A 19,913-nucleotide genomic window follows, 5' to 3' on the forward strand; every position below is an offset into this window, starting at 1 on the left:
CAGCTATGTCTGCAACATGGAATATAAACCTTAAGTATCACTCAAACTTTAAGATCTTTGAGATGCTTACCAGGGGTTAGAGAGGCAAAGTAGATACTTCAGAGTGTTTTCTCTGTATTCACATATTTTTACCTTTGAGAAACTTTTTTTTTAAATCCCCCCCCCCCTTTTTTTGGCTTGGAATACTTAAAGTACATATTTCTCTGATTATTTCATTATATGGCATGTAGCCTATGGAACTTTTGTATGAAATTAGAAATAAGGTCATATGGTCTAAAGCATGTTAAGATAATTCTAGTATTTATAAACAGAATCTTTTTCAACTGAGAATAGAAAAGATAATCAGTACTTAATGTACTTAGTGTTATATAACTGACACTGTTTTTTTCCCCTTTGCCATTTTTCTAAGTTACTAATGTCCTTTCCTAACAGTTATTTTAGTTTCTTTCTTCCTTTGGGGACTTACAGTTCATTTTTTTTTTCATAGAAGTAAATTTTTTACTTCGACTTTTAAGGCACAAGTTACCCTCAAAGATTTATATTATGCTGAATTGGTACAACATATTCTTTTTTACTATATACAAATTACAACAAATTCCCATAACCATTGCTTTAAATTCTAGGTCGTATCCTAAACTGTCTTTCTATAATTAGCATACCTCTTTTGAACAATGGTTAGTATATAAAAATCTTAGTATAGCCCTTGACTCAATTATAGTATTATTAAATACTGAGTATTATGAGTTCACTTATCAAGTTCTTTCAATCAAATGTCACTGCCAAGGTTGCTAGAAGTTCTTTTTAAGTTCTAAATATTTACATAATCCTTTGGCAATCAAAACCCCACATCTGATAGGTTTTTTTTTTGTAGACACAGTGCTATTTAGAATTATTGGGGTCCAATTTCTTACTGTCCTTAGTAATTTCTCTTTTGTTCTTGTTTCTAATTTGATACATGATATTACACTGATAAAATATGTTAATAACAAGAGGGATTCATTACTTACGTAGACATGGAAGCTACCAGACTTATGTTTTACATTTAAACATAACCTTATAGATAGTATACTAGCCTCCTGCATAGAGGGATTTCCTTCACACATAGGTTCCCCTAACTGCTTCTCCTCTTTTCCTTGGGCTACTAGTCAGTCAATATGCTTGTGAACCTGTTCAGGTGCTTGTTGACATGAAGTCTTGAAGATATTTAGATGAAGGTGTCTTGAAATTTGCAGGCATAAAGAACTAAAGTATATCATCATATCAAATGAGGAAATGACCTTTGGAAGCAAAAAAGAAAAAATAAAATGGGTTATGGTTCATCTTTTCTAAAAATATAATTTTCAAATGTCCTTAAAATTCCTAACTGAAAATACTATATTTTAGAGTACTTTTTATACTTTTCATATTTATACTTTATTATACCCTTGCTGTTGATTTTTGTTCTGTTTTGATTTTTTTAAACAGCCTAGCTAAGCAGTTCTGGTTGGCCTTTTGACTATGTAGCCCAGGCTGGCCTTTAACTCATGTCACTCTTCTTGCCTCAGCTTCCAAAGAAGTGCTAGGATGACAAACCACAATGTCCAGATATTCTGGATATTAATAGAAATTGAAGCACAGAGGTAGTACAAATGCTCAAAAGTGAAAGGACCCAAGTCTTTTGACTCTACTTTCCAGCTTTCTGATCAAATGCAGCCACATATTTCCTATTAGAAGGGTCTGTTCACATATTTGTATTCCTTTGACATTTAAGAACTTAAAAGGCCTTAAAGAGACCATAGTTTACAGAAGCATACATAAAATTCTGTTGTATTCAAAAATTAAAGGGAAAGGTCTTTAGACACTGCCTAGAGATTAGAGCTGAATACTTTTCTTAAGAAAATAAAACCCAGAAAAAATTTTTTTTGGAATGAAATTCTTACCCGCAGGAAAAGTTCCCCGCTTTTTTTTTTTTTTTTTTTTAATTCTATCAAGCTCTTCATATCTTGGCAAGCTTACTTCTTCTAGAGATACCATGGACCACAGATGTTCTGTTTGACCCATGTTTTATGTGTCTAAATTGTATTTGACATAGTGTTTTAAAGAAAAAACCTTGACACTCTTAGTTTACCAGACTGCTCTATCATTGGTGTAAATATATGTTTTAGCTTGCTGGTGGTAGGGCTGTGGTTTTGAGGCCAGCATTCAGAAGGCAGAGGCAGGCTTTACAGAGTGAGTTCCAGGACAGGTAGAGCTACACAGAGAAACCTTATCTTGAAAAACAAAACGAGGGAGGTACAGGGGGGATACAAAGTGAATAAACTGTAATTAATAAAAATAATTTAAAAAATATAAGAATGAAAAAAAAACAGAACAAAAAATAGGTACTCCATTCCTTACCCCAACACACACATTTTTGGGGGAGGTCCCAGGATTGTACGTAGCAGTGATCACAAGTTCACACACACATGTACACAAAGCTTACATTACCTGAGCCGATGTCCCTATGTCTTTCCTCTGAGAATTTCAGAATTCCAAAATCTAACATTGGGGGGTGCTCAGCCACAAATGGGACATCTATACTATAACACTTCTCCTGAGGGCTCAGGGAACATTAGGTAAGAGGGGGCAGAGGCTGGGGAAGACTGGAGCAAAACAGTGTCTTTTGGACATGACAGGCTCATGAACTCACAGCAGCTCTGTGACTGTCTATATAAGATGAAGCCAGTCAACCATTCCAGCATAAAGAGGAGAGGCCCCCGCCTGTAAGGAGCTATTGGCAGCTGAAGGTTGGTAGGGGAGGGAAAGCCCCTTTTATTTAAGAGGTTAGTGTCCATAGCCAAGAGTATATGATCAGTACAAATTGGATTCATTGGATTATATTTTTAAGGACATGAAGTTAGGAGAGGTGTTATATGGGTGAAGATGAGCCTGGCAGCAGTTAGGGGAAGAAGTATTGATGAATATAATTAAAAAGTATCATATGCATGTCTGAAATTATAAAAACATATTTTTTTAAATCTTTGCATCAAGTTTTCAAGATATCTTAAAAATTTCCCATTTGGATTGTTTTACAACCACAAAGTTGATGTTTCTTAATTTAAGTTGTTTTGGAGCCGTAAAAATAGAGATAGCAAATTAAATAGTGCTAAAAACATTCACTAGTCACCAGAAAGTATTAAGAAATGAGTATCACTACTGAGAATAATAGAAGACTAAATGGAATATCAATTAATAGTAGGCTATTGAAATTTAATGGGTCATTAAGAGTATCCCAATGCTATGCACAGAACAGATAACAGATTTAAAAAATACTCAAGTCTAGCAACTGGATGGTTGTATAAATTAGCAAAAGATTTGCTGCAGACTCTTAAGTATTCATATGTCTACATATATTACTAGCAGTTTGATGAGTGCCAGTGAGGAAAATGTATGAGCTATAGATGGGGAAAATATAATAAAATTATCTTAACCTCCATAAAACACAATACCAAGCATAAAAACAGACATCAATACTATAAAAATTTTATTCAATTGTTAAGACTGAAGTGTTACTAGTAATGAATTTTCCTCAGAAATCTGGTATCTCTTTTTATAATATATGTTATATATATATTTAATATATATTCCTTTTAAACAAAAATTTCATTATTTTGTATGTATGGATGTTTTGTCTGCATGTACACCACATGGGTGCAATGCCATGAATGGAGGCCAAAACAGGACTGGATTCACATTTGGTTTTAGTCCACCATGTGGGTGCTAGGGATCGAACTCAAGTCCTCTGGAAGAGTAGTCAGTGCTCTTAACTGCTAAGCCATTGCTCCAGTCCTGTACATTCCTTTCTTAATCAGGGTATAATCAATGAGAATTTAACCTTTGCTTGATGGCCAAGTCATTAATAAAACATATTGTCACCAGGGCCAAATATTCAAGATTTCTTACCTGGAACATAAGCTAGTCTTTGAATCTCATCCTGAGACAAGTAGTACTAGCTGCTCTGTTTTTCCAACAGTTAGTGGCAGTTTGGAGTGCAGTAAGTGCTAATACCAACCCCATCCAATTTGCTTGTTACCTGATACAAGCTGGGAATAATTTTAAAAAGCTTGTAAAGTTGGAAAGTCGTGGGTTAAGTGGAATGTTTTAACATATCTGTTCTGATGTGGGGGAGAGAAGAGTTATTTTTAGGTATATATTTGTATTTCCATGATCTAGGTTGTTGGAAGCCTGACCTCTCAAGTATGACAGTCACTTCTACACATAATATAAAATATTTCATGAGTTAAAACTAAATTTAAATACGTAGAAACATCCACTCTGCAGACTACACTATTATGATCCCACTGAAATGGTTCTTAAATTGTGAGCTGACATGTTAAAAAATAAAAGCTGAAAAACACTTACCATTGCTATCCACAGAACAACATATTCATCTATAAAATTATTAAAGTATTGGTCTAAAAACAAAAGACCTGGCCCAACAAATACAGTGTCTTGAAGATATAGTTCACTTTTCGTCATGTGAGCTATCTATAAAAAAGCAAATAAAATAATTTCACTATAAAGTTTTTAATGTTTTTGTTCTAATTTTGAGAACACATTTACAACATTAATTCACTATTAATATAAGTCCATTTCATATTTGATACAGGAATACTTAATGTATGTCTCAAGTTCATGAGGAGATAGCTTATTAAAAGTCCTAATATTTAAGCTCCCTGATATCAGAAAGTTATAACTATTAATAAGAAACAAAGGAATTGAATATACTGTTAACTCACAGTTTTACCTACAGTACAAACAGCTATTTGTTATGCTACTGACACTATAAAGGAAAACCAATAATAAGGATGTTTATAGTTTTCTGGTTGAAGACTATAATATTCATAAATCATGAATCACAAAGAATTTCTTACCACCAGTTTTTGTGCAACTTTAGCAAAGACACATCCGAACATTAAGGTATAAAGGCAAGGGTGTTTTTCAAACACATTTGTTGCAGACTTTTTATAGATCATTATTGCCAATATAACAATTAATCCTATGTGGAGTCCAGGCGACAAGACACTGGTGCCCTAAGAGATAAAAGGAAAATAGTTAATCACCACATTTTAACACTGTATATATTAGAAGGCAAACATTCTCCATTTTTCTTTTATTATAAGGATTCTAAATTAATTATTTTTTTGAAACTTTTTTTGAAAGCAGAGAAAGCAGTGAGCCCTAGGGACAAGCCACAATCCCACAAGGCCATGCTCATGAGGGAAGGAGCTTAGAAGAGGATTGGGATAGCTACAGACCAGACCCAAGGGTCTAACAACTAAAGACACCTGTCAAATTAGAGGATTCTTTCTAGCAAGGTGTAAATGAAACATGAAATCTGGAAAGGGTAAGAATTCTTAAATTGTTTCAAGACTTAGCAGCTGGAACTAGCTCCAGGGTGTATATGCCCTCTTGTGGTACAGTCAAACCCAATCTTGGATACAAGGGCTGCCACTGCTGTAGGCCAAACAGCTTCTTGAAAGTTGCTGTAATAAGTCAGGTGCAGTGGCACATGCCTGTAAACCCAGCACTTGGAAAGGCAGATGCAGGCAGATTTCTGTTGAGTTTGAGGCCAGCCTGGTCTACAAAGTGAGTCCAAGACAGCCAAGGCTACAAAGAGAAACCTGTCTCAAAAAAAAAAAAAAAAAAAAAAAAAGTTGCTGTAATACAGTATCAAATATCCATAAAGCTCTTTAAGACAATTTGGGTATTTTATACTCTCTTAACTGCCATTTTTACACAAACCTACTGATGCACAGAATGTTAACCCCCCCATATAAAATAAATACATTTTTCTCAAGTATTCTTTGGGTAATAGTAGCTTCTGGTCTAGTGAGTTATTATAGGGGCTGTGCATCTGTGACTATTTCTAGGTAGTCACAGATGCTGCAGTAAGCCTAGCAATGAGACACTGGCTGCAGGAAGCGTGCCCATCAACCAACAAGATACTCCTGTGGAGGAGAGGGAGAGGGCTTCAATCAAAAGAGACCATTTTTGCAGAATTATCCACTGACCAGTGACCCTTTGCTTTCTATGTCCTGGGGCAAAAGAGGCTATCCTCAGGCTACAGATAGCAAGATTTATAGACAGTCCTAGAAAGCTTAACAATATCCTGCTCTCTAGAAGAGTAGACAGGAGAAAGAATAGTGCAAACAATTTTATTTTATTTTATTTTATTTTGAGACAAGATCTCCTGTAGCACAGAATGGCCTCAATTCATTATGTCATGGAGTATGATCTCGACGCTCCTGCTGCCACCTCTTAAGCGCTGGTATTATAAGCATCTGCCACCAGGCCTGGCTTTGGACATCTATTTCATGCAAAGAACTAGAGAACTAAAAGAGTGAATATACTCAGTATATGGCTACATTCAAACGTTCTCACAACCCTTTGGTTATACAGATAATAATATGGTACAACAGATACTGATTCAAATCATATATATGTATTTATATATACACACATACATGCTTTAAATTAACAACAAACAAGATTGACAATCATTTTCTATCTCAACTTTTACTAAGTCAAAGGTACTTAAGATTGTCAATGAATTTTTGTAAAAGTTGTGGAGAAAGGGGAACCCTTCTCCACTGCTGGTGGGAATGTAAACTTGTACAACCACTCTGGAAATCAATCTGGCGCTTTCTCAGACAACTAGGAATAGTGCTTCCCCAAGATCCAGCCATACCACTCCTGGGCATATATCTAAAAGAGGCTCAAGTACACAAAAAGGACATTTGCTCAACCATGTTTGTAGCAGCTTTATTTGTAATAGCCAGAAGCTGGAAACAACCCAGATACCCCTCAACTGAAGAATGGATGCAGAAATTGTGGTACATCTACACAATGGAATATTACTCAGCAATGAAAAATAAGGAAATCATGAAATTTGCAGGTAAATGGTGGGATCTGGAAAGGATCATCCTGAGTGAGTTGTCCCAGAAGCAAAAAGACACACATGGTATATACTCACTCATATAGACATACAACATAGGACAAACCCACTAAAACCTGTGCATCTAAAGAAACTAAGCAAGAGAGAGGACCCTAACTAAAATGTCCAATCCCCATCCGGAAAGGCAAAGAGGATGGACATCAGAAGAAGAAAACAGGAAACGACCTAGGAACCTACCACAGAGGGCCTCTGAAAGCCTCTGCCCTACAGACTATCAAAGCAGATGCTGAGCCTGATGGGCAACTGTTGGGCAGAATGAATGGAATTTTAGGTAAGAACTGGGAAATAGTAAGAGCTGGAGAGGACAGGGTCTCCACAAGGAGAGCAACAGAACAAGAAAATTTGAACACAGGGAACTTCCCAGAGACTGATACTCCAACCAAGGACTATTCATAGAGATAACCCAGAACCCCTGCACAGGGCAGTTCAGAGTCCAATTTGGTTACATAGTAATGTGAAGAGGGACTGCCTCTGACATAATCTGATTGGCCTGCTCTTTGATCACCTCCCCCTGGGGGGGGAGCATCCTTACCAGGCCATAGCAGAGGACAATGCAGCCACTTTTGATGTGAACTGATGGACTAAGATCAGAAAGGAGAGGAGAACCTCCCCTATCAGTGGACTTGGGGAGTGGCATGCATGCAGAGGGAGGAGGGAGGGTGGGGTTAGGAGGGGAGGAGGGAGGGGCTTATGGGGGGATGCTGGATGAATAAAGTGTAATTGATGAAAAATTAAAAAAATAAAAATAAAGTGTTAAAACTTATCCTGTTAACTACAAAATAGAGAATCACTGATTAGGAAGGGCTCAATTTAACGGTGGCTTCTTTCTACATATAACATTATATAGTCTAGCTCATTAAATTTTCTTCAGTGTGAATCAACTTATCCAACAAAATGTTGAAATCCCCTTAGCTTTGATGCTTACCAAATCTATAACCACCAATGTGTTATAACCACCTAATTCTTTTAAGTTTACATGTTTTAATCTAGAATTGACTACAAATTATAGCCAGGACTACACAGAGAGACCCTGCCTCAAAAAACAACAACAACAAAAACTAAATCTTGTTCTGAATAATAATATTAGGTAACAGTACTTTATATATTTTATATATTATGCTCTCATATTCAATTCAGTTTAAAAAATCTGCATCAATCCCAATGCTTGGGAGGGTCAGGCAAGAGAGTGTGAGGGCAGCTTGAGCTATATAATGAAATCCTAGTTTGTTTTCTAGTTAAAAACCCACCTTCTTCAGTTAGAAATTACTTGCTAGCTTTAGTCTCACTTAATTCACCCTCCAAATATTTATTATTTCTTGGTAAACTATTCTCTGTGTGGATATTGAATGTTACTAAATCTACTTTTCTTTATTGGAATATATTATGCTCCCCTTATTGCTCTATTTTATTACCCATGGTCAAGCCATACTTATTTCCAGGTTCCTAAAGCACAGTATTACACTAAGGTCAGTAGAAAAGACAACTCAAAAACTAAACAAAACAAAAAACAAACAAACAAAAAACAACAAACAGATCAGAACCTGCATATCTAAATGAATTTATAATTTGCTTTTGAATTATAAATGATACATTAAAATTTTGAGAATTTCTTAATTATGGGAGACTTTTGAAACTGTTTTGAGAGTCAATTTACAAGTGATTTGGGAAGATGAGAGTTCTTGTAACTAAAAGTACTGTATCTCTTGCTTATTGCTCTTGGTAATTAAATCTTGTTCTAGCTAGGTGTAGTGAATTTCAGGCTGGTCTGGTCTACACAGCAAATTTCCAGGCTTCCAGGGCTACATAGAGAGAGCCTGTCTCCCCAAAACAAACAAACAAACAAACACAAAATAAAATTAAATGTTATTTTAAAACAATACACCCTTAAATGACAGAAATGTTGAGTCATAGATCCAAAGAAATTGAAAGTGCTATAGTTTAAAGTAATTCTTAAAAGCCATTCTAACAGTTTTGCAGAAACTGGCATCATTTGATTAAGTACTACCTACTTATGTTCAACCATCTTGAAGATAAAAGAATTTTTAAAATGTGGAGACATATTTATTTGCAAGTGTTGAAAATTCTATCTTTATCTAAAAGTACTGACTTTTAAAAACAAATATTAATAAATCTACAAATTATGATAGCATATGCAAAGCATAAAAAATACACAGAGAGGCATATGTTCTCAAGAAATGAGGTTAAAATTTTAATTCTAAATCATCAGAGTAGTTCCTTTAAATATATTTCAGTAAAATTTCAATGAAAATTTATAAGTAAAAAATTGTCCCATCTATGAAACCTGTAACTTTGGAATCTTTCCTGTCAATTCAGTCAAAAACTAATGCTCCATTCTCCTTGCAGCTGGTTTGACCCAGGCACAAAATGAAAGCAAACAAATGGCACCAATGATGCTTACGGTTATTATGTACATTAATAAAAGACTAGGAGAATACCTTAAACTGTTTTTAAAATGTTTTTGTGTTATGTGTCTAAAACAAATTCTTCAAGATAATTGATTTCTTTTTCCATTCTTGAGTTTTGGAGTATTTGACTATCTTCTTACAGTGAAAAACTTATTACATATTACTACTGAAAGATGATGAAAGTAATCTCTTACTGCAATAGTAGATCCATTCTTGCCAACACCTCCATGAAGGATCACATGGAAATAATTTGAACAGGAGAATATTACTCCACCTATTAATCCAAGGAGCGGAAAGGTCTTCAGTTTTATTTCTAAAATAGGTATCTTTAGGGGTAGAGAAGACAAACAAACCATTAATAGAACAGAATTTCCTTCTCTATTAAACAGAAATAAACATGACATGATCATGTACAACAGGCTCTCCTTTTTCACAAAACCAAACCTCAGCTTCTGAAAGATGAACAGGAACTTTTCTGAGACTGCTTTACTAACTGAAAAATGAATCCAACAAATCAGTTCAGTTCGTTTATAAGATTATAATTAAATAGTTAATTTCACAAGCCTTTATCTGACTTAAACATGAACAAAGACAGTTCACTGGAATTCAGCAGCATCACAGGAAAAACATACACTGATCTGTACTATACATGTGATGACTACCACACGTGTGTGCATGCAAAAAACTGTGTAGATAATATACAGGATTAACCCTCTAGCAAGATATTTACCTGTTGGTCAACTGCTGTTTAAGACAACTTCCAAAGGCAGCAAAGGATTTAAAAACAGTAATAATGAATTGCTAGATGCTGTAGGCTATTATACTTTGAAAACAGATTTTGAGAGATGTACCCACATTTACAGAAACTATAGGCTAACAACTAAGTGCAGAAAACCTTTAAGTATCATAGTGTGAGAGTAAGATGTGTTTTCTTCATATGTTATTGCCAAAAACCCTAAACAAAACAGGCTTAAGATTTCAATTGCAAACTGAAGACAATCACTTAATGACTAGAACTATTCAACAGCTTCTTGGTCCACATTCAGCATCCAGTTGACTCAGGTCAGTGGTAGAACATCCTTGATTCTATTGTTCATATGGGAAAGAGTGGGAATGTCTTGAGGAAAGTATGAGAGTGTGCTGAAAGCCCATTTCTGAGCTTGTAGTACAAATAGTAACCGAGAATCTGAAATATTTAAGTGTCACAGGAAAACTTCTCATTGTTTTTAAGAAAGATTTAAAAAAAATGTATATGTGTTTTATGTGTATGCTTGGAGGCAGAGAATATTTAGGGACAAATTTCAAATATATTTTAATAATTCTATTAAAAATATTTGTTTTCTGTGGTAAATTTTGCCCTGAAAAAGGTAATTTCAGTGGATTTTTTTCTCTTTTGTATTAGAAAAATAGGGACATCTTCTATGCAATAAAACTCAATACAGAAGCAAATGTCATAGAAATTTAGCATATAGGATATTAATATTAAATGAAAGAAAAAGCTTATGAGAGAATGAATGTTAAATATAACTAAAAGGATTTCTAAAGACAGGCAACAATCTAATATCTTCCTATGTACATTAAAAAGCACTTAAATGTAAATTTAAATATTTATATTTACCGTATAGTCCCACATTGTTGCTCCTCCAAATGTAGACAATATAAAGATGATCACTAAAGCTACCTGAATCTCAGTTACATCCACTCTAAAAGGAAGAACAAAGAGCAGGTGAATAAAGCTGCTGTTTGTAAATAAAGCTCTTGAACACGAAGGTGAGTTATCACATGCTCTATGACACAGATGCAAATAAATCACAGACCTGGTTGGCTTTCAATCTTTATGAACTCTGTATCAGCTTAATAGGTAGAAAAGGGACAACATTTGTTCTCAGACAGGTAAATATCAGTATAGGAAGACAAAAATTACTGTATAATATGTATCATATTACAAGTTAACAAAACAAGATATTTATTTTCTACTGGATGTATTTGTATGGTTTAAATTTTTCAAAGGAATCATGTGTTATTCTTCAAAAATATCAAAAACACTCCTGAGTATGTATTATTATACTTAAGGAAATTATTATTATTATTATTATATATTGGTATGTATGATATGTGAGTGCAGGAACATGTGGAGGTCACAGGGCAACCTAAGGTGTTCAGCCTCAACTTGTATCTTATTTGAAGCCAGTCTCTCTGTTGTTTGCTGCTGCAAGTGCTAGGCTAGCTAGCCTGCAAACTGCTGGGGATTCTCCTGTCTTCACCTCTCCTCTTGCCACTGAAGCACTGTGAGTACAGACATCTGCTGCTGGGCTGCTTTATGTGGGGCCTGAGGATTTGTACTCAGGCCCTCATGCTTGTACAACAAGCACTTTACTCACTGAGCCACTCCCTCAGCCCTAATAATTATTTGTCTTTTTTCTTCTTTTCTTCTTCCTCCTCCTCCTCCTCTTCTTGTGCTTGTGTATGTGTGTGTGTGCGCGCACACCATGGAGATCAAAAAAATAACATGAGAAAGCTGGTTTTGTCTACCACGTATGTTCTAGGAATCAAACCCAGCTCATCAGGTTTGGCAGCAAGCACCTTTACCCACTGAGCCATCTTGTCTGTCCTATTTTTATTTATTTTATTTTACCTTGTTTTACTTTATTTGTATGGGTGTTTTGCCTTCATGTATGTAAATATGCACCATATATTTGCCTGGTGCCTAAAAAAGCCAGAAGAGGGTATCAGATCCCTTGGAACTAGAGTCACAAATGTGAACTGCCAAGTGGGTGCTAGAAACCAAACCTGAGTCCTCTGGAAGAGCAGCCAGTGCTCTTAAATGCTGAGCCATCTCTCCAGCCTCACCTAAGGCTAGTTCTTACGGATTTACGTTAACTTCACCTGTGAAGTAGAGCCAATTCTAACAGCTTTCCTTACTAAGTTATCAATGTCATAACTTTTTGGTTTCTACCAACATTGTTTTGCCTCAGATGTAGACATGTTTAAATTTATCTCAAACAAAGGTACTAAAATCAAGCAATGTGAGTCCCTCTATTGTATACTACTCAACAACTGTAAAGACCTTCTGTTCTGATCTAGAAGCTGGCAGACTAAAAAGTCGGGCTACAACAGTCTTTTCCTCTTTTCATATGTGCCATTTAGTTTCCTATAGCCTAGCCTTTGGCCCCATTATTCTACTGAAACTGTTTAAACAAATGTTTTTTTTGTTTTTGTTTTTGTTTTTTTCTCCCAGTGCTAAGGAATGAATCAAGGTCCTTACACATGCTGGGCAAGTGTTCTACCACTGAGCTACATCCCCAAGTGACTTTCAATTATTTACTCAATGATTGATTTCAGTGATTAGCTTGTACAACTTGCTTATGACTTTTAAGATGAAAACTAATCTCTCCTTTACAAACTACTTTAATGAATTATGATTTCATGTTCTACTGTGACATTTTTATCTTGCTGTGTCTCTTCCCAGGCTCACTTCTAGCACTTGGCTTCTCAACTCTGGGTTGCAACCCACAGAACTGAATATGGGGGCTGCTTAGAGAAGCAGCAACAGTATAAGGTTTCTGAACGCACTGCAGTGAAGAACTCACAGTCAACTTGTGAGGACTCTGCAGTATCTGCTGTGCTCACCCAGGCTTCCTCACATGACTTCACTAAGCCTTCATTCTAAACACGCAGCATGCATACATGGCACTGTACATAGCACATGGTGCTAACAGAAACTGCCCGAAATGCCTTGGCTCAGATTCAAGACTGCTGTACATTATAAATTATAGTACTTTTATTGCACATACATAGTTTTCTGCTTTTATAGAAACACAGTAGTTTATTAAAAACAGACAATAGTTTTCTCTAATAATTCCTCAGCATGTAATTATCAAATCAAACTTTTATTTTCGAGTGTGGTTGCTGTCTTGAGTTTCTTAAAAGAGTTTCTTAGATGAAGAGTGGCTTAGGATTATGAAAGAATTTTCAGTTGTCTTAGTCAATGTTCTTTTTCGTGAAGAAACACCATGCCAATGTAACTCTCATAAAAGAAAATATTTCCTTGGAGCTGGTTTAAAGTTCAGAGGTTTAGTCAATTATCATCATAGCAGTAAGCATGGAGGTATGCAGGCAGACATGGAACTAGAGAGGTAGTTGAGAGTTCTACATCTGGATTGGCAGGCAGTAGCAAGAAACTCGAAAGCCAACCACCATAACACATTTCCTGCAAAAAGGCCACATCTTCTCCAACAAGGCCATCTCTCCCAATCCATTCAAACAGTGCCATTTCCTGGTGAGCAAACATTAAAGTTTATAAGCCATGGGGGATATTTTTATTCAAACCACCACAATCTACTCTCTGACCCCCATCAAAATGCAAAAATGCATTCAGTCCAACTTCAAAAGTTCCCATAGTCTATCTATCACAGTCTCAACACTGTTCAAAGTGTCATCAGAAATTCATGGCAATCTCTTAACTGTAATCCTCTGTAAAGCCAAAATAAAAAAGCAGATCACATTCTTCCAACATACAATGGCACAGAATATACATTACCATTCCACAAAGGAGGAAAGGGAGCATAGTGAGGAAACACTAGACCAAAGCAAACCTAAAACCAGCGGGGAAAACTCTAAACTCTGCATCTCCATGTCTCATGTCAAAGCACTCTTCAGATCTCCAATTCCTTTCAGCTTTGTTTACTGAAACTTTTCTGGTTTGGGTGGTTCCACTCCCTGCTAGCAGCTCTCTTTGGCAGGTATCCCACAACTCCCATCTTCAACATCTTGGGATCTCCAACATAATCCAGGCTTCACCTTCGCAGCTTCAAACAATGGTCTTTCTGAGCTTCCATGCAGGGGCACCCTTGACACACGCCTAGCTTCAGCAGCTTTCCTTAGTGATGGAAGGAGATTCTACTACCCCTTTCTTAGATCCTTGACTCTAAAGCCAGAACCACATGGCTGAAGCTGCCAAGTTCTGCTGCTTGCTAGGGCTGGAACATGGGCCCCTTTTTCAAATACAGTTTTGCTAACTTTCTGCTTCCAATGGCTTCCTTCACTGCCTAAACTTGTCTGTCCTGGAACTCTATCAGTAGAACAGGCTGGCCTTGAACTCAGTGATCCACCTGCCTCTGCCTCCCCAGTGCTGGGATTAAAGGCTTAGGACACCATGCCTAGCCCTAAGCTTCTTTCTCACGTGTTGAAAACTTAGTTGGGTAGGGTCTTGCTCTAAGGTCACCAGTCCCTTTATTCAATTTAGCATCAGGATTTTCTTCAAACTTTGTATCTCCTTGAACACTAGACTTTGCTCCATTATATTTTTTGGTGTACTTTTTCTCCCCAGACTGTATATTTTATATTTTTTCTTGCTCAGCTTGTTCCTTTTCATTATAAATCTGCATTAGACTGGCCATTAACCAAGCAACTCAGTCAATACTTGGGCTATTTTGAAATCTCCTCTGCCAATGTCATTAATCCAAAACTCTTCAATTTAGCATCAGGTAAATTTTTCAGACAAGGAGGGGAAAAAGCAGCTACATTCTTTGACAAAAATGTCATAAGGATATAGGCCACTAATATTCTTTGAAACCTCATGAGCTGGGCCATTATAATCTACATTGCTCTCAACGCCACAATCTTCCCTGATCCCACTAGTATGGGCCATTAAGCTCCACTTAACTGCTTTCCTAATCCAAAGTCCACATTCCACCAACAAGCAGCATATGCAGGTCTATCACAGCAATACCCTACTCCTGGTAACAACTTCTATATTGATCAATGTTCTATTGCTATAAAGAGATACCATGAATATAGCAACTCTTATAAAGAAAAACACTTAATTGGGACTGGCTTACAATTTCAGAGGTTTAGTCCATTAATAATGCAGACATGGTGCTGGAGAGGTAGCAGAGAGTTTTACATCTGGATCAGCAGGCAGCAGCAGGAGAGAAAAACACTGGGTCTGGCTTGAGCATTTAGAACCCCAAAGCCCACCCCCAGTGACACACTTCTTGCAAAAAGGCAACACCTATTCCAACAAGGCCATACCTCTTAATCCCATCAAACAGTGCCACTTCCTAATGACCAAGCACTCCAATCTATGAGCCTATAGGATCTATTTTTAACCAAATCACCACACCACATTGTATAATGGCCCTTAACTTACTTCTGACATTTTGTATTATATATTTATGTGAAATGGCATGCAGCATTGATAATTATAAAACCAAACAAATGGCTGGCTCTGAAAATGTTGAAGATGCTGTATGTCCTGCAATATCAAATAGCCATTCAAGATTTATTCTTTAGGTAAAAATAAATAAGCACATTAACTCATTAGAATGCAAATTTACTTTGTCTTTATTGTTTTACTTTATGTATGTGTGTCTTGCCTACATGTATGCCCATACACCACGTGCAGGTCTGGTACCCATGGAGGGGGAAAAGGTGTTAGATTCCCTAAAACTGGAATTCCAGGTAGCTATGAGGTTCCATGTGGGAATCAACCCCAGGTCAGAGCCATCTCTCCAATCCCATTGCTTTTGTCTTTAATAAATCATAAATTGTTATGTATTTCTTTTAAAATAAAATTCCTTATAATTTCTTTTTCTTTTTTGTTTTCAATACAAGGTTTCTCTGTAGCCTTGGCTATCCTGGACTCACTCTGTAGACCAGGCTCTCCTTGATCCACCTGCCTCTGCTTCTCTGAGGGATAGGATTACAGGCATGTGCCACTGTACCCAACTCCTTATGGTTTCTTATCAGTACATGTTTTATAATCTATTTTGTAAGCCTACATAACCATATTACATTATCAGTAAATCTTTTATAATCCATTTTATAAGTTCATATACCCATATTACATATGGTCATTTCTCAGGAATAAAAGAAAGGGTCATGAGCAGAAATAGCTTAAGCAGTCCTGTACTACAGCATGTCCTCATTCATCTCTTAAAATACTGGTTCCAGAATTTCGTTTGCAATTTTACATCCTCTGAACATTTTTATCTCTACTTAAGATTGTCACCTTACATACTAAATCCATATCTCCAATCTACATCTTTTCCCCTAAATTCCCATCTCTGCTTAAATACCTGTCTTTTATATGAGAGGAATAATAACTTCTTAACAAATATAGTAAATGTTGGGATCAGGTTTAAAAGAAGACATGTAAGAAAACTTCTCAAGTGTGGTTTTTGGGGCACAGTTAAAAGAATAAAGTGTACTTATTCTTAACCCACAAGTAAAAATGTGAATAATGACGAGTATTTGCAACATTAATGGCAAGCCAACCCAAATTTCCAGGCTAGCTGAGAAATGTTTGCAAACGTAAACACACTAGTGTTATGTGTGGTACTTTTACAGAGGAGAAGGAGGAAAGTATTAACATTCGCTAAAAACCTATTATGTGTTATACGAGCTATAAATTATTTGGTGTGCCACACCCACTCCAGCGTCTGGTGTACCATGTCAATAGATAGCGCTACTCAGACTAAGAGATATGTGTCCTTCGGGATTATGCTCTCTGGAGGTCCCTGGCAGACCACACCCCCCCCCCCCCCCCCGGTCTGGCAAAGACGCGTTCTGAGATTTCTACACTTTTTCAGTTGCAGTTCTGGGGCTGGATTAATGAGTTTTTTGATCTTTCTCTGTGACTCCTGAAACAGCACAACTAATTTTATAAAGAAATTTATTATTAGTAGATTATTAAAGGCTTTAATAAAAATAAAATGTTAAAGAAATAAGTTTAAGAAAAGTAATGAATTAGATTTAGTATTATAGGCATTATAAGAATAGTGAAAAAATAATAGGCTCCTTCTTAAGAAAAAATAGCATGAGAGGTGCAGCTGGCAGGAGTTTCCCCTCCCTTCAGTGCCTTGTTCCTAGGGAAGATCATAAATCTTAAGCAGGACATGTGGGAGGATGGTTAACAAAGGTGTAGTTAGATTTTGATACAGAGAAAGATTTTGGCAGGCATCTGACTTAGCTCCTGACTTTCCTCTTCACTGGTTAGCAATAATGAAACTGCATTTGAGGTTTCTTTTCTTTGTTTGCTCTGATCAAAAAGTTTTTAGGCCAAGATTTCTTGTGGGCACTGCTTTATGTTTGACTACATTTTGAGTTAAAATGTAAACTTTGTATTCTTGGTAAAAGTCTAAATGTTCTGGGAAGTATGCCAACTTTAAGGTGCCTTTTGTTAAAATAATTATAAAAATACTAGCTTGATTTCAGTAAAGTGCAGCAGAGCCAAAACCATCAAGGTGTGTCTGTCTGTCAATTCATCGCTGAAACCGTGTCTTCCTGTCCAAAGCCTTGTTCTCCCGCGGACGGTGGGAGCCCGACTGGGCCGGTCCGTGGCATTGGTGATGTGTTTTGTTCTGGTTTTTTTTTTCTTCTGGGTGCAGGGAGAAGAAAAATTAAAATGATATCTCAATGCCTGTATTGGAACAGCTAAATATACTAGAAAAAGAACCTCAGAGTCGATACTCTTACCTACAATACTTAGGACTATCAGTGGTACAGCATTTTCAGTAACAGTGTTAGAATTACATGTGACCAATCCATCCATAATTGTCTAGTCAACTTGTGACTAGAAGCAGCTAGAAAAGTGGGTAGGTAACAACAGATGAACTTTCTTTATATCAAAGTAAAGAACATACACGAGAACTGTACTTTGCAACAGGCTAAACTTCATCCTGTGTTCGTGTCATTAAGGACACACCAAGTAAAGCTGTGTGCATGTATAAAAATGTGAGCATATTCAAGATCCAGCTACTTTGATTTTGGGGAGTGCGTATCCACTTTTCTGGAACTCACTGGATGGACATGGTAAGCCCAGGGTTCCTTTCACATCACTGCCCCCAGCCTTGAGAACTCAAGCCTGGCTACCATGCCCAGCTTTGTGCTAAGTGGTTCTGGAAGACGAACTCAGCTCTTTATGTCTTCATGGCAAGCATGGCATATCTCCAATCCCATTATAATTCTTTTGTTTGTTTGTTTGTCTATTATAATTCTTGAGGTCAGGAAAAAGGATTATTAAAATAGATGACATTATGAAGTTTATGGGAAGGGTACGAGTGTAATAACCAAACCCTCAGTAGACAGAGCGGCGTCTGTTTGTGCACCTTCCCTGGTGTCTAAAGAGGAGGCACCTAAGGCACGTGTAGCAAGCAGTGTGCAGTTCTAGCATCTATAGGGTGTTCTCATATTAGCTCACCTGTGTCCAGAGCTGGGCCTGTGGATGGCGACTACTGTCAAGGGAGTCCCTCTTTCAGGGTACATGATAATTTCTCTCTCTCTCTCACACACACACACACACACACACACACAAAATCATCTTTAGCTGGGCCTGGTGGCACATGCCTTTAATTCCAGCACATAGCAACTGGATCTCTGTGAGTAAGGCCAGCCTTATCTACATTGTGAATTCAGGTCAGTCAGGATGTCAGGGTTACATATATAACCCTATCCAGGATTGTTGCTTTGTTTTGCTTAAAATCTGTTTATTTGTTTTTGTTTTTTCAAGACAATTACTCTGTGTAGCCTTGGCTGTCCTGGAACTTACTTTGCAGACCAGGCTGGCCTAAACTCACAGAGATCTGCCTGCCTCTGCCTCCTGAGTTCTGGGATTAAAAGAATATGCCACCACTGCCCAGCTAAAATTCTTTAAATTCAACCAAAAAAAAAAAAAAAAACCTTAGATTCAATATCACATTATTTTATGAACCAAATAGTGTTTAGGAACTATTTATCTTTTTTCTTTATTGTTTGGGTACTTGCTTTATTCTATCCCGACTATCCTTACTTGAACTAGTAAGTTTGAGCAGGTTAGAAGAAAAAATTACTATCAAATAATATAACTATAGTGGTTAGAAGAAAAAAAATAATAACATAACTGTAACATGCAGGATACCAGAACAGCTCTAGGTGTAGCACTGATGGTTATTCTGATAAATTAGAAGAATTTTAATTACTGGACAGAGCTTTTTCTTCCTTAATAAGAGCAGAAGCCATATTAGAATATAAAAATGAATTTGGTTAAGAACTTAATAAACATGCTTACCTTCCAAATCGCAACACTCCTGAGACATAAGTCTGCCAATGAGCACAATAAAACAAGAACATCCCAATAAAAGAGCAGAAAAACAACCAGTCAGGATTCGTTCCTAGGCGAACAGCAATTGACGCTCCAATAGCCATAAATACTGAAAAGCCAAGATTAAGAACAGTTAAGAGGACCTGGAGAAATGGCACAATGGTTAAGAGCACCGATTACTCTTCCAGAGGACCCAGTTTCAATTCCCAACACCCACATGGTGGCTCACAACTATCTGTAACTCCAGTACCAGGAGAGCCAACATACATGTAGGTAAAGCACAATGTATATTAAATAAAAGTAAATTTTTAAAAAGATTAAGAAATAAGACCAAGTTTTGAGTCAACCTGTTTAAAAAAAATATAGTTTTAAGGGACACAATACTTCCATTAAAATACAATACACTTAAAAAAAAACAGTGAAGTCTTCT

At 36.6% G+C, this 19,913-nt stretch overlaps 1 protein-coding gene across 3 annotated transcripts in view; it reads right to left on the reverse strand.

Annotated features, from left to right (window-relative positions):
- Positions 1-19,913, reverse strand: part of Chpt1 (choline phosphotransferase 1) — a 37,606-nt gene that overhangs the window by 1,745 nt on the left and 15,948 nt on the right. The window contains exons 3-8 of one of the 3 annotated variants that reach the window (XR_002476512.2): positions 19,451-19,592; positions 11,021-11,105; positions 9,597-9,728; positions 4,893-5,051; positions 4,381-4,506; positions 1,074-1,277 (exon numbers count right to left, since the gene is read on the reverse strand). Coding sequence is in view for 2 of the 3 variants with exons in the window: in XM_021640082.2 (XP_021495757.1) it covers positions 1,167-1,277; positions 4,381-4,506; positions 4,893-5,051; positions 9,597-9,728; positions 11,021-11,105; positions 19,451-19,592 (755 nt within the window). In the remaining variant the exon portion in view is untranslated. The remainder of the gene's footprint in view (positions 1-1,073; positions 1,278-4,380; positions 4,507-4,892; positions 5,052-9,596; positions 9,729-11,020; positions 11,106-19,450; positions 19,593-19,913) is intronic. The other 2 variants (XM_021640082.2, XM_021640083.2) reach the window with 2 other exon arrangements.

The sequence above is a fragment of the Meriones unguiculatus genome, chromosome 2, assembly GCF_030254825.1.
Source record: "Meriones unguiculatus strain TT.TT164.6M chromosome 2, Bangor_MerUng_6.1, whole genome shotgun sequence".
Classification (NCBI taxonomy): domain Eukaryota; kingdom Metazoa; phylum Chordata; class Mammalia; order Rodentia; family Muridae; genus Meriones; species Meriones unguiculatus.